General features: G+C 36.6%; 1 protein-coding gene across 1 annotated transcript in view; it reads right to left on the bottom strand.

Moving 5' to 3' along the window:
- The window catches only part of LOC150090075 (F-actin-capping protein subunit alpha-like), an 80,181-nt gene that overhangs the window by 5,919 nt on the left and 59,773 nt on the right, over positions 1–14,489 (bottom strand). Inside the window, exons 7-8 of the mRNA XM_090368959.1 lie at positions 11,797–11,868; positions 6,252–6,314 (exon numbers count right to left, since the gene is read on the bottom strand). Coding sequence (XP_090225085.1) covers positions 6,252–6,314; positions 11,797–11,868 — 135 coding nt within the window. The remainder of the gene's footprint in view (positions 1–6,251; positions 6,315–11,796; positions 11,869–14,489) is intronic.

Raw genomic sequence — 14,489 nt, 5'->3', positions numbered from 1 at the left:
CATGAGCGGTTGCTTTATAAGCTAGAACAGGTTGAAATCACTGGGAAAATCCATAGATGGATAGCAGGATGGCTTCAGGGCAGGAGGCAGAGGGTTGTGATAAATGGCTATTCCTCAAGATTGGGTTGATGTAAGAAGTGGGGTTCCCCAAGGATCAGTATTAGGACCACTGTTGTTTTTAATTTTCATAAATGACATTGATGAAGGGATAGAGGGCGTGATGTCTAAATTTGCAGATGATGTTAAAATTGGTAGAGTAGTTAATGATCACTGTCAAGCTGAGCTTCTTCAGAGAGACCTAGATAGACTTCCGGAATGGTCAGAAAAATGGCAGCTATGCTTTAATCCAACAAAGTGTAAGGTATTACACCCGGAAAACAGTAATCCCAAAATAATTTATTCACTTGGTGGATTTCAACTAAACCCAGTACACTGGAGGAAAGGGACTTGGGTGTTATGATAAGGTCAGACATGAATTTCTCTGCGCATTGTAAACAGGTTGCAAGGAAGGCCCATGGTGTCCTATCGATGATCTATTGAACTTTTGCAAGTAGAGATAGGGACATGATAATCCCATTATATAAGACTTTTGTTACACTGCACTTGGAATACTGTGTTCAAGTATGGAGACCGCACCTAAAGAAAGACATCGAGCTTCTTGAAAGGGTGCAAAGACGGGTAACTCACCTGGTGAGATCGGCAAAAGGGCGTCCTCATGAAGAAAGACTTCAAATATGTGGGTTGCAGAGTTTGGAAACTAGACACCTTAGAGGAGATTTGATTCAGGTGTTTAAGGCTCTGAGAGGCATCAGTAAAATGAATGAGGACGAAATTTTCAAGGTTATAAATGATGCTAGAACATTTATAACAGAGGGAAATGTTTAGATTGGACTGCAGGAAGTTTTATTTTACCCAGCGAGTTATAAATTACTGGAATAAGTTGCCTACATGGGTGGTAGAGGCTGACAGTTTGGGGAAATTCAAAGGTCATCTGGATAATACCTTCGGGTCAGGGAAGCGCATAGGATGATAGGTTTAATTACCTTTTCTTTTATTTATTATTATTATTTATTTATTTATTATTATTTTTATTTTATCATTGTTTCATTCGGTTTTTTTTTTTTTTTTCCCTCTTTAGCTGGTGCATCTTAAGCCATAGGCTTTCTTGCACCATGCGGCCATTACTAATAAATTTATATAACACTAGTACAATTTCCATTATAAAAATGACCTTTTAGGGAGATAAATAGCTTAATTATATAACAAAAATTTCAACTTCCGAGGTCTTGCAATAAATTACTAAAAAAAAAGTTACTGAGTTCACATTATGATATTTTCACAATATGATGGTTGTAAAATGGAGATCCACTGTACACATTGGTACTTTGGACGAGGTTCAAACTGTGTATATATACATATATTGATATACAGTATTTTTAATAATTTTGAGAAGCTTTGTACGTGTCTACGAGTTGTACATAAGTTGTTTGTATGTAAGTAGAGGAGTGTCAGTACTATTACTTATCACTGCCTCTTAAGGATTTTTCCTACCACTGAAGTTAGACAAAGCGGTCTGTATTTACCAACTTCAATCTTAGAACTGCATTTTATGTATTGGCAATACATTGGCACTTCTCCAATCCAAAGGAATATTCCGAGTCCAAAGATGTCCTCATAATTAACCTCAATGGTTCAATACACTCTCTTGCACTCTCCCTCAAAACTACAGGGTATATGCCATCAACTCCAGGAGCTTTAGTTGCCTTTATACTCAAAAATGTTTTTAATAAACAACCATTTGTAATTCCGATATCACTAATTTCACATGGCTCGGCCTCACTACCATAGCCTCTTCTCTGCATGAAGAGTTTTTCGTCAGTACACAAGGGTCCAATCTGATTCGCTGTTTTCTTTCTCATATTCACATATATGAAAAATTCCTTGTCCTCATTCCTTGCTCTCTTAGTCAAGACTTTCTCATATGCAGCCTTGGCCTCTGACCTTATTTGTGGTACTATTACAGATCAACTTGTACCTGTTGTAGGCTTCAATACCTTTCATTGCTCTGTAACTGTCCCATGCTATCATTTTCTACTCTATTTGACAAGCCAGTTCTGCAGTCCTCCATTTCGGCATCCTCCTTCTGTAATATTTTCTTAAAAGGTATGTATATATTCATAGCTTCTGTGATTTTTGCTATAAAAGTATTCCATAATTCAAATGTACTTTCTTGCCATCCGTTGATAATCCACCCAGTTCACAGATGCCATATAGCACCTTAAACTGTCAAAATCCCCTCTTCTGAAGTTAAAACATGGGCCTTTACCTTTAACTACTGCAACATCTTTCTTCATCTTCCGGTTGACGATCACATGGTTCCTATACTTAAAGCCCTGTGATGTCAGCTGATTCATTAGTAATCATGAGGTCAAGAATATTCTTGCCCCAAGTACTTTCTCTAACATGCTAGTACAAATAATAATCATTTAGTTTATTTAAAAAAGTTTTTCCCCATCGTGAATTTCCCTACCACTTATCCTAATCAGGGGCAAATTACAGTTACCTGCAATAAGACATTCATGCTTGCTTGTCCATTTCATCTGCACGTAAAGACTCTCATCATAGTTTTCACAATCTTCTGGTCTGTAGATTACTCACACTCTCATTGCTTCTTTGCTTCCGACTAGCTTACACCACACAGATTCTATGTTTGCAAGACGTAATTTCAGATTTGGCAAAAGTTCTTTTCGTGCTCAGGTTGCTTTTGATAAAACGTATGACCCTTCCACTCTTTCTATCTTCCCTAAATACATTATACATACTGTAGTGGAACTCATCATCACCAATATCCAGGTGGCACCACATTTCTGTTAGCCCTATTATATCAGCATTAGTTGTCCTAACCAGGAGTTCAAATTCAGTCATTTTATTGGCAACACTCCTGACATAACTGTAGACACAGTGGAGGCTAAGTAATCTTCAATAGTTTACTACCCTGACACACCCCTTGAAGTTTTTTAAATTTATATCCCAAGCTATACATCTTCCATCTCATTTTAAACGTTGCTACCCTCAGAACATCTTATCAACATTAGCTGTTGTGGCAACAAACAAGAATTCATGAGACGAGTGCAAGCATTACTTTGACCTGCATCATCAGATAAACACTCTTCTCCCCTAACCAGCAGTTTCCCCCGAACAATTAGGGTATCCTCAATGATACTGGCAAAAATTCTTGCACCACCTTTGTTCAAATGAATACCAACTCTACAAAATAGATTCCTACTACCTACAAATGCAGGTCACACTGATAAAAATTTCTTCCCTAGAGCCTTGCAGATTCACTCAAGTATTAAGTTAATCCACAAGGCTCTCAACATATAGTTGCTCCCCTGTGTCTGGGAAGAATTGAGACACATACACATTCTAACATGCAGCATTTTTTCAGCACAGTCCTATATTTCTCCAACAGATGGTCAGATTGTGTACGTTTAATATCATTACTCCCCACACGAATAATAATTTTCTCTTTATCTCCCTTAAAATCTGACAATCTGTTGGTAACATTATCAATTGTTGCTCCAGGAAAACATACTCTGGTTCTAGACCACCTATCTTTATTACAAAAAATATTGCCTGTTTCCCCGACAATAGAGTCACCCAAAATAAAACTAGATCACCTTCAACCAGAACAGTCTGCACTTGACTATTCTTTTCTGGGACCCGAATCAGGGGTGCATTACTTGGCAGGTCAGGAGATACCCGAGTCCCTGACAAGCTCCCAGTTACGTGTTTCTAGGGCAAGCACTCGTTTCTTCAGTGGTTCAAATTCTTCTTGTAATGCACCAAGTTGTACTTGGAGTTCGGTACACTCCTTACATCAGTGGCAAAGAAAAGAATCGCCAGATGAGCTAGGTCTGTCTACTACACCAGCATTACATGCCACAGGCTGTACAAATGATGAAGTCATGACTCACACTGGATATGCCTGCAGGTATTTCCATTTGAGTCCTGATGCCTCTTATTGTAAGTGGATCTTATAGCAACCATAATTTAAGTAAAATTTTAACTTTACAAAGATTACGAAATAAAAATTTACAATATATTACAGAATTTATGTTAACAAAATATCACATAAATTAAACTGTTGACAAAACAAATCACTAAAGAAGTTAAATTCAAGCTACCAAACTAAAGTTACAAAATTCTCGCCAAATTGTTGATAACAAAGGCAATCTGAATATTAAGCTGTAGCTTTCCAAAAACTTTACAAATTTAAACTTACAATACGGATACAATGCAATATTTAACCACATGTGAAATTAAATTTAAGCTACTCAACAAAAGTTACGAAGTTCCTGCCAATAGAGACAGGAGAGTCCGTATTCATCCCCTCTTTTTTAAACCATAATTCTTGGATGGGATGAATGATTCTGCCTGGCAGGAACTTCGTAACTTTTGTTGAGTAACTCTGCTTCATGTACAACATGAAACAGAGTTACTTTATATATATATATACATTAAAATTAGATATACAGGTAGTGCCTGACTTTACAAGTTAATTTGTTCCTAGCGTGTGCTCGTAAAATGGGAATATATTTCAGTTAGTTAATTAATTTGTTTAAACAATTACTGCTTTATCCAAAGAAATGAAAACATAGCCTGTAAAGTAAAGCAAATGATAATTTAAAGCAATTATTTATGACTTACAAATATTAAAGAATGTTCATTCTTCACTATCATCATCGACTAAATGCACACTCGTTGATCACTCATTATTGGCTCAGCACTCGTTGGTTTGTTGCACAAGGAGTTGTCTTCTTCAGAAATGCTTCAAAAGGCGTTTGTTTCCAAGATAATCTTCTCTTTTCTTTATAAATTCTCTTTTCATGCATAAGCATTTTTTAACGGAACGCACAAATTGCAACTAACACGATTTGTGTGGAGTAACAAGTTTACGAAGCTTAAAGAAAAAAAAGGAATGAAGAGAAGAGTCTAAAAATTTATTTGTTTTTTATACAATTGAAGGTTTCAGTAAAGAGGAAACACATTTCACCATATAACGTAAAAAACCACACAATTCCAGCTATCGGTATTTTTGCAAATGCAATAACATAGAGTTTACAACCCGTTTATAATTGTTTGCATTAACAGAAAAGCCCAATAAACCGGAAAGTCCAAACTGTTTTATGGTAGTGACCACCAGAAATGTGTTTTAGAAAAATATCACAGAGGCGTTCAAAATTGATTCTTATAACGGAACATATGATAACGATGAAAGTGTAGTGCATTTTAATGATTTTAATTGGTAACTATTGTAATACAATTTACCCTATAAAAACGACCTTTCAGAGAGTTACATAGCAAAAATTTCAACTTCTGAGGGTTGTGGGACAAATTACCAAAAAAACAATATGTTATTGGGTTCACATTATGATATGATGGTGTCTCTGGAACGGATTAATATCATAAAGCGGGGGTACACTGCATTGTATAGCTATAAGCGTGGTCTGAAATGCGGTATTTATGAATGTTTAACATTCATTTTTTGCAATTAATGTTCATATTTTCGATTTTGTTGATACTTGGAAAAAAAAAAAAAAAACTCGTAAACCCGGGAACTGTCTGTACATGTAATACAGCTAACTGGAGTCATGGAAAGTTTGAGGCGCATATTATTTTGGTAGTAAATAAAAAAAACTTCTGCTATTTAACTAAACTTAATAAATAAAACTTTAATTTCCACAAGGATATGGAAATTAAAGTTCTATTTATTATACATATGGCACCTCCGTAGCCAGGTGGGCAGGAGCAGCAGTGCGTAGCACACGCTTCTTGATTAGACCAGGGTTCGAGCCCGTGACCACCAAATACAGAGGATGCGGAAAGGTAAGGGAATGACCACTGCATATCCCCGGAGCAATATGGCCTTAGTTGCTAATGCTTCTAAATAACAAACAAACATAAACATTATACATACAAATATATACATATTTATATAATATAACATATTATCATAATAATGATTTCTTTTTTGTACCGTTGTTATTAATTGCTGAAAGAATGGAATCTGTTTTATTTTGTCACTGGGTAGCATACCACAGCTTTTCCCAAGCAATTGCCTTTTGTAAATTGTATTTATTGGTTATATATCATGCAGATAGTGCACGATATGCTTATCTAATTTGTTATTGATGTAAAAATGTGAAATCTTTATTATAAGAATTCAATAATTAAAAAGAATTACCAACCTGATATTCATTTTCAATTTCATCAACAATTTCTATGAAGTCTTTTGCAGTCTGTGATTCACTCTAAAGGGAAAATTATTAATTTATATAAAAAATGAAATGTGGAAAATTCAAACTTTGTTTTCAGAGAAAGATCAATATTAACTACTCAGTTCATTATATCCTAACAAACATTTTCTTAATTTCTTTCAAATTTATCCATCTCTAATATTGCTTGCCTTCATAAATAAATATATCTTATAATATTTTAGGACAGAAAGACTAACTATGTAAAATTAAAACTATGACATTAGTTAGTGAATTAGCATCATTACTACATAATTGAATTTTTTAGACAAACCAAAGTTTGTATTTTGGCACATCATTATGGTAACATCTCATATTGTGAAATATTTCACGAGTAGCCCTCCTTATACTTCAAATAAGTAACACTTTCCCATTAGAGAAGGGACTACTGTTACTTATTTTCAGTTCAGTACCACCATGCAAACAGCACTGTTTCGAAGCTAATTGGTTCATTGCAGTGCACTGATAGGTACCCAGAGGTATTAGGTATGAGATATGCCAACACAGTTGTGGATGGTTTCTCACATTTATACAATATGAGAGAGCATCTCTCATATTGCAATATTGAGAGAGTAAGCATCTCTCATATTGCATAAATGTGAGATGCCAAACCAGATGCCAACACAACTATGAGAGAATCCAAATAGTTCCAAAACAGTGCTGTCTATCTAATGGAGGAAGTGTCGCTTATTTGAAGTAAAAGGAGGGCAACTCATTGTAGAAGACAAAGGTAAAAAAAAAAAAAATACAATCAACAGGTACTCAAAATTTCAGTGAGAAAGTCAGCAGAACTGCTCATCTGCAACATTTTCCATGATAAGTTGACCACTGTGGCGCATATTATTTTGGCACACTGACTAATATTATACAAGATTTTTTTTGCTTTTACTAACCTTTTTTTTCTTTTTATCTGCATATTATGCATAGTGAAAAATTCAGAACAACTCATGGAAGGAACCCTGATCCCTCTGCTTGAGATCAGTTAGCTGCAGCCTTTAATGAAGAGGTCTAACTCTTCTGCAAGTGGGTTTCTGGATAGCACACATAACCCATGAGCACATTTCATTTCAGAGAAAAGTAGGAAAAAAAAAAAAAAAACATGGAATGTTAAAAAAAGATGCTATGTGGTGTTCAAAGACTTTTCTGAGGTTCACAAAGTTAAATATGGCTGCTTGTCCATCAAATATGATCCTTGCTCGCCATGCATCAACTTTAAAAATCAACAATTCAATCACTCATAGTGGTAGTGGTGGCAAATGATACAAGAAAACAAGCTTATATAGCATCAGCCAAAAAAAAAAAAACACACGCACACCACCCATCCTTACCCTCCAAGAATTTATTCAAACCCACTCGCTGAGCGAAGGCAAACTTCTGCACATCTATCCTACAACCAACTTTCCTCAAATTCAATTTATGCCCCCTCATGTGTATGTAGTCTTAACAAGAGGAAGAATGCCATTCACATTTAGCTTACTCAATCCATTCAAGCCCTTAAACACCTTAATCACCCCCCACCACAGATGCCTAGTCTCCAGAAGCTGAAATTTGCACAACTGAAGCCTTTCCAGGTAAGAGCACCTTTTGTTCCCTTCATCAATCTGGTTGCCCTTCTCTGCATCCATTCCAGCAGATCTATATCCTTCCTAAAGTGAGGCCTCAGGACCTATATAAAATACTCAAGATGCAGTCTAACCATGGCCTTGTACAAAGAGATAATCACTACATTATGCCTGCTAACAAAGTTTCTGTATATCATCGACAAAACCCCATGAGCTGTTCTGGCAGCATGTCTATTCTGCTTAGAGAATTTCATATTTGACTGCACAATTATCCCCAGATCTTTTTTCATTTTCTAATACCCTAAGTGTAGTTCCACACAGTTTACAAGTTACTCTGAGATTAATGCTATTACCTTGCAGTACCTTGCATTTTGTCAATGTTAAAATTCAACTGCCATTTCTCAGCCCATTGACCTAATATCTCTAAATCTTGTTGCAGTAGCATGCCATCATTACTGTCGTTAACCACCCTACCAACCTTTGTATCATCTGTAAACTTTGATATTAAGCCTGACATTATACCTTAATCAATATCATTAATAAATACTGATGAAGGGAACAAAAGCTGACACAGCTTAACATCTGTTCAAGGGAAAATAATTGGGTCAGGTTAAAGAAGTAATGCAGGACCATCTGGACAGGAACCCTGGGAAACTCCACTAATAACTTTAGTCCACAAAGAGCAGTGTCCATTGATAACCACTCTCTGGCTTTTCCCACTTAACCTTTCCTTTATCCATAGCAGTTACTTGCCCTTAATGCCACATTGCTCCAGTTTATACAGCAATTTTTTTTTTTTATGTGGAACAGTATCAAAAGCTATCCCAAAATCCAAGTATATGATATCAAAAATTATTTTTTGTATCCAGTTCCTTGGTCATGCATTATAGTAACCTAGCAGATTGGTCAGACAAGACCAACCCTTAACAAATCGATGCTGTGACTGCAGTATAATTGCATTCCTGTCCAGATGATCCTGCATTACTTCTTTAACCTGACCCAATTATTTGGGTCAGGTTAAAGCTGTGTCAGCTTTTGTTCCCTTTATCAATCTGGTTACCTTTCTCTGCATCCATTTCAGCAGATCTACATCCTTCCTAAAGTGAGGCCTCAGGACCTGTATAAAATACTCAAAATGCAATCTAACCATGGCCTTGTGCAAAGAGAAAATCACCACATTATCCCTGCTAGCAAAGTTTCTGAATATCATCGACAAAATCACGAGCTGTTCTGGCAGCATGTCTATGCTGCTTAGAGAATTTCATATTTGACTGAACAATTATCCCCAGACCTTTTTTCATTTTCTACTACCCTAAGTGTAGTTCCACACAGTTGATAAGTTACTTTGAGCTTGATGCCACCCATATGCAGTACCTTGCATTTGTCAATGTTAAAATTCAACTGCCATATCTCAGCCCATCGACCTAATATTTATAAATTTGTTGCAGTAGTGCAGTAGCACGCCATCATTACTATCACATAATTACTCATGTCAACTTCTGATCCCCCTTTATGAACTGGGGAACTTTTATTCACACATCTCCAGTCATAGGGACCACCCCTGAATCCAAGGAGGCTCTCATAATTATGGCTAAGGCCACCTTTTGTGTGATAAAATATCAGCAGTCTTGAAGGAGATGTTACAAAGGTCCTTCAGATTTAACAAATAGCAGATTCAACTTTTGATGATTAAAAGATAGTAGCATACAACTGTATGACCAAAAGTATTTGGGCACCCCTCCATGAATATTGTGTGGTGTGCTGTGTTTGTGCCAGAAGTCCCTGCGTTCATATCAGCTCAGATGTATCAATATAAATCTCATGGATTTGCCTGTACAGCAGCATGTTAGAAGCCAGAAGAAGTTGGGGACTGAGATTAGACTTTCAACAAGGAATGGTGGGTGGATGCTACATCTGTGTGTGTGCAAACATGCACACTCAAGTGCAACTGATATGTTATTTCAAGATGGAAAACTTCAGGTGACACGTACATGAAATGTGGCTGGACAGTCTCAAAAGGGCAAAAGGTTTATTGAACACGTTCCTCAAACTTGAGGAACATGTTTCAATAAATTATAAAGAGAGTAGTTCATGCATACTGTCTGCTTAAAACATTATGGAGTAGGTCCAGGAGGCCACAGGAACATCTGTCAGTATGTGAACCGTTCATAGGGAGCTGCACAGCCTTGGGTTTAATAACACCAGCTGTACATATGTTCAATCAATATAGTATTAACCAATGCATCACTTGGAATATGTTCCCAACATTCACAGACTCTAGAACTCCATGTCTTTCTGATGAATTTATTTGGAGGTGGAAACTGCCTGGAAAACACTAACATTTGAAGTGTAGTGTCTTGATCATGAAGTCTGGTGAAGACAGTCTGATGGCACGGAGCTGTTTCAGCTGGTCTGGACTTGGTCCATTGGTAGTAATGTCTGAAACCATGAAGTACCTGACCTACTTGGACATTTTATACAATTATTTAGCATTAGCATTAGCATTAGTAGAGGCATTTGATGCAAGAAAGCAAGCTTATGCAGCATCAGCCAAAAAAAAAAAAAAAAAAAAAAACACCCACTTCCACTTCACCCCTCTGTTCGTTCAAAATACCTGTCCAGCTGAGCCTTAAACTTATTTAGGCTATCAACCTCCACCACAAGGGATGGAAGTCTGTTCCACCAACCAACCACCCGCTGGCTAAAGGCAAATTTCCGCACGTCTATCCTACATCTGTCTTTCCTCAATTTGAATTTATGCCCTCTCAGGTGATTTTTCTGAGCTAGAGGAAGAATCCCATCAGCATTGAGCATGCTTAAACCATTCAAGGCTTTATACACCTCTATCAGATCACCTCGCTGGTGCCTAGTCTCCAGACACTGTAATTTGCAAAACTTAAGCCTTTCTTCGTAAGAGCACCCCTTTGTTCCATTCACTAATCTTGTTGCCCTTCTCTGTACTCGTTCCAGTAGCTCTACATCCTTCTTGAAATGAGGCCTCCAGACCTGTATACAGTACTCTAGGTGTGGCCTGACCATCGCCTTATACAATGGAATAATCACCTCCTTATCCCTGCTGGAAAAATTCCTGTATATCATTGACAATACTCCATGAGCTACTCTTGCAGCCCGTCTGCACTGCTCAGAGAACTTCATATCTGCCTGCACAACCACCCCCAAGTCCCTTTCATTCTCTACCACTGTCAGTGTAGTACCACAGAGTTGATACGTTGCTCTGGGGTTGCTGTTTCCCATGTGTAGTACTTTACATTTGTCAATGTTAAACTTCATTTGCCACCTCTCAGCCCATCTGCTCAACCTTTCCAGATCCTGTTGCAGCAGCATAATGTCAGTTATGTCCTTGACAACCCTGCCAACCTTTGTATCGTCTGCAAACTTGGACATTAAGCCCGATATACCATCATCAATATCATGATGGTATATCGGGCTTAATGTCCGATGTCAATAATTATGAACTACTTATGGTGTGGAAAATACTATAGAAACAGGTCTTATCAATACCAGCATGACAATGCTCCATGTCAATAGCAAGGGTCATACTGGATTGGTTTGTGGATCACAACATTGAAAAGTTGGACTGGTTGACTCAGAGCATGGCTACGTCAACCCAGCTGAACATTTTTGGGTTCCAGAAATTGCTGAACCTATCTTTAGGTTCAGCAATTTCTGGAAGATAATAATTAAAAGCAGATAGCTGCTGCTAATGATTATTTGGTATACTGAATGGTGATAGCTCTTGACAACATACCATTCAATGTATCCTTTTTACTAATAATTGGCATTAATTCTTTAGTTAATGTATTTGTGTGTATACACCGATTATCATTTTATGTGGTAATCTTGCTTATATTTATCTGCAGTTTCAGATGTTTATAATTAAAAATAGCAAAACTTACATTGATTGTCAATGACTCTTTGATTTCTTTAGAACTCACTAGCTGGACATTTCCATCTTCATAATAGTGAACCTGTTAATATAACAAAAACCATATTATTACTCAAATTATAAAAGAAAGCATTTATCTTTATTCCATATACAGTAAATTTATACCAAAGTAAACAAGTGTTATCTCTCTATTGTGAACATTTTTTGTCATTTCCCCAACAAAATTCTTATAATTTCATTGAAATTTATTATTTTTTTCATATAATAACCACCTACCAATTATTAACAGTGACTGCTTTTGGACAGCACTCCAAGTCAAACATATCTATATAAAGTTACCACTAAATCCAACAATTTTAGCAAACTTCTAATTTTTTATTTAACTTAAATTTAATTTCAATCTGATACCATTATTCAATTTTAAATTTTAGTTTTTAGAGCATTTCAGAACATAGACAAGTTCAATATTAAAAAATATTGAACTTGTCTGTGAACGACAGGAGGGAGTATATGATGAGTCTTGTCAATCAATTCGGCCCTGGAGAGATTGTGCAGGTTTCATGGGATAGAATTTTTCTCAGTGTGGTCTATACTTGTTAACAGGAGAGATCGCTTCTACAGGGATGGAATACACTTAAATAGAAGGGGTGCAAGAATATTTGCTGATGCTATTGAGGCAATGTTAGGTGGGTCAGAAAACTGCTAGCTTGGGGAGGAGGGAAATTCACAGACTAATAGATTAACAGTAGCTGCAGGCAGAGGTGGCAATGATTCTTGTACTGATTCTATTGGAATGAGAAGCAGCCTGGAAATCCAGTTGATGGGGATTTCAGGAACTTCTGGGGGTCATAAAACAAGTAAACACATGGACTGTGTTCGGTTAGAGTAACTAAGAGTAAGAACAGGTGCATGTATACTTGCATGTACATCAATACTAGGATTTTAGTAAATAAATTTGATGAATTTGAAGTGCTGGTTAAGACATCCAAGGTAGATATTGTTGGGATATCAGAGACATGGTGCCACTCAGATATAAGGGATGCAGAATTGGAATTTTGGGAGTACAATGTGTACAGAAAGCATAGACAGGATATGAAGGGAGAAGGGGTTATGCTGTTAGTTAAGAAACACAAAATCTAAGGAAGTGCATCCAGCTGACATAGATGGACAGTGCAATGTTGAGTCAGTTTGGTGGGACATAAGCACTGGGAGAGCAAAAATGAGGGTAGGAGTTTGTTATAGGCCTAATGACTCTGATGAGTACAATGAACAATTATACAGAGAAATAGAGTGGGACAGTAAATCAGTGTCTTATAACGGGGCATTTTAAGTTCCTAGATATAGACTGGAACTTGTGGATTGATCACTCTCACACTAGCAAGACTTTTGTGGATTCATTGGATGATTTGTTTTCTACAGCATGTTAGATAGGAAACAAGAGGGAGTAACACTCTTGATCTGATTATCAGCAGTGATTATTCATGAATTAAGAATTTACAGATAAAGGAACCACTAGTTGGCAGTGATCACAGTGTACTGATGTGGGATTTACTTAAAGATGTAACTACCATCAGGAGTAAAGGGAAGGGTTTTTGCTTTCGCAAAGTGACTACAGTGATCTCAGAGATTTTTTAGGTTCTATACAGTGGGACCAACAGAAAATTCTAAATGGGAAGCATTCAAGGAAGTAATTTTGGAAGCTACTAAGCTTTTTGTTCCAACTAAGAAATACTGCTCTAGATTCAGGACCAAATGGATGTCAGATGAACTACTGAGACTCATGGCAGAGAAGAAAAATGCATGGGATGCACATAAATTATCAGGCGACACAGAAGCCTATGATAGATACAAGCTAGCCTGTAATCAAGTCACAAAGGAGGTTAGGCAAGCAAAGGCAGATTATGAAAAATCTTTGGCAAAGGATGCAAAGAAAACAGCAAAGACTTCTTTACTTATATAAACTCTAAAAGGAAGGGGATGAATCAGATTGGTCCACTTCACATCAATGGTTTGACTGTAGATGATCATTCTCAGACAGCTGCCGAACTAAATGAGTATTTTGCATCTACATTCACACGAGTTATTCAAAGAGGAGAGGGCCAGATGTTTATCAAACTCTAACAAGGAGTCAAATTATTTTGTATGGAGGAGAAATTGTTGAAGTTAAACATAGCATGATTTTAGCTTGTTTTACTTATTAAAGTAAACATGAATCTCTAACTTTATTTTCAATTTCAGCCAGCAATTGAAACTAATTGCAATTCTGGTTTCATCTAAGATACTGGATTTGATTTTATTAAATGGTCTTGTGTAATATTTAATTTTTCACTCAAGGTTTATTACTGTTATTATTGTAAACAAATCTTTTGATGAATAAATTGTATTATTATTATTAATTATAATAATATTAGTATTAATAAATTATCTGAGTGGTCCAGAGGTTAAGGCAACTGCCTGAGAAAGAGGTAGACCTCAGTTTGAATCCAACCAAATTATTTTAAATGAGAAGCCTTCAGGGACTAAATCTTGGAGGCTACTAGGCTTTTCATACCAACTAAGAAATACTCTTCAAGATTTAGGCCTGAATGGAGGTCGGATGAATTAATGAGGCTCATGGCAGAAAATAAAAATGCATGGGATGCATATAAATTATCACGTGACATAGAAGCCTATGGCAGATATAAACTATTCTGTAATCAAGTC

This window comes from Mastigoproctus giganteus, chromosome 2 (genome assembly GCF_048544385.1).
Source record: "Mastigoproctus giganteus isolate SK-2022 chromosome 2, ASM4854438v1, whole genome shotgun sequence".
Classification (NCBI taxonomy): Eukaryota; Metazoa; Arthropoda; class Arachnida; order Uropygi; family Thelyphonidae; genus Mastigoproctus; species Mastigoproctus giganteus.
The sequence above is the reverse complement of the archived record's forward strand: the minus strand, read 5'-3'. Positions and strand labels throughout refer to the sequence as shown.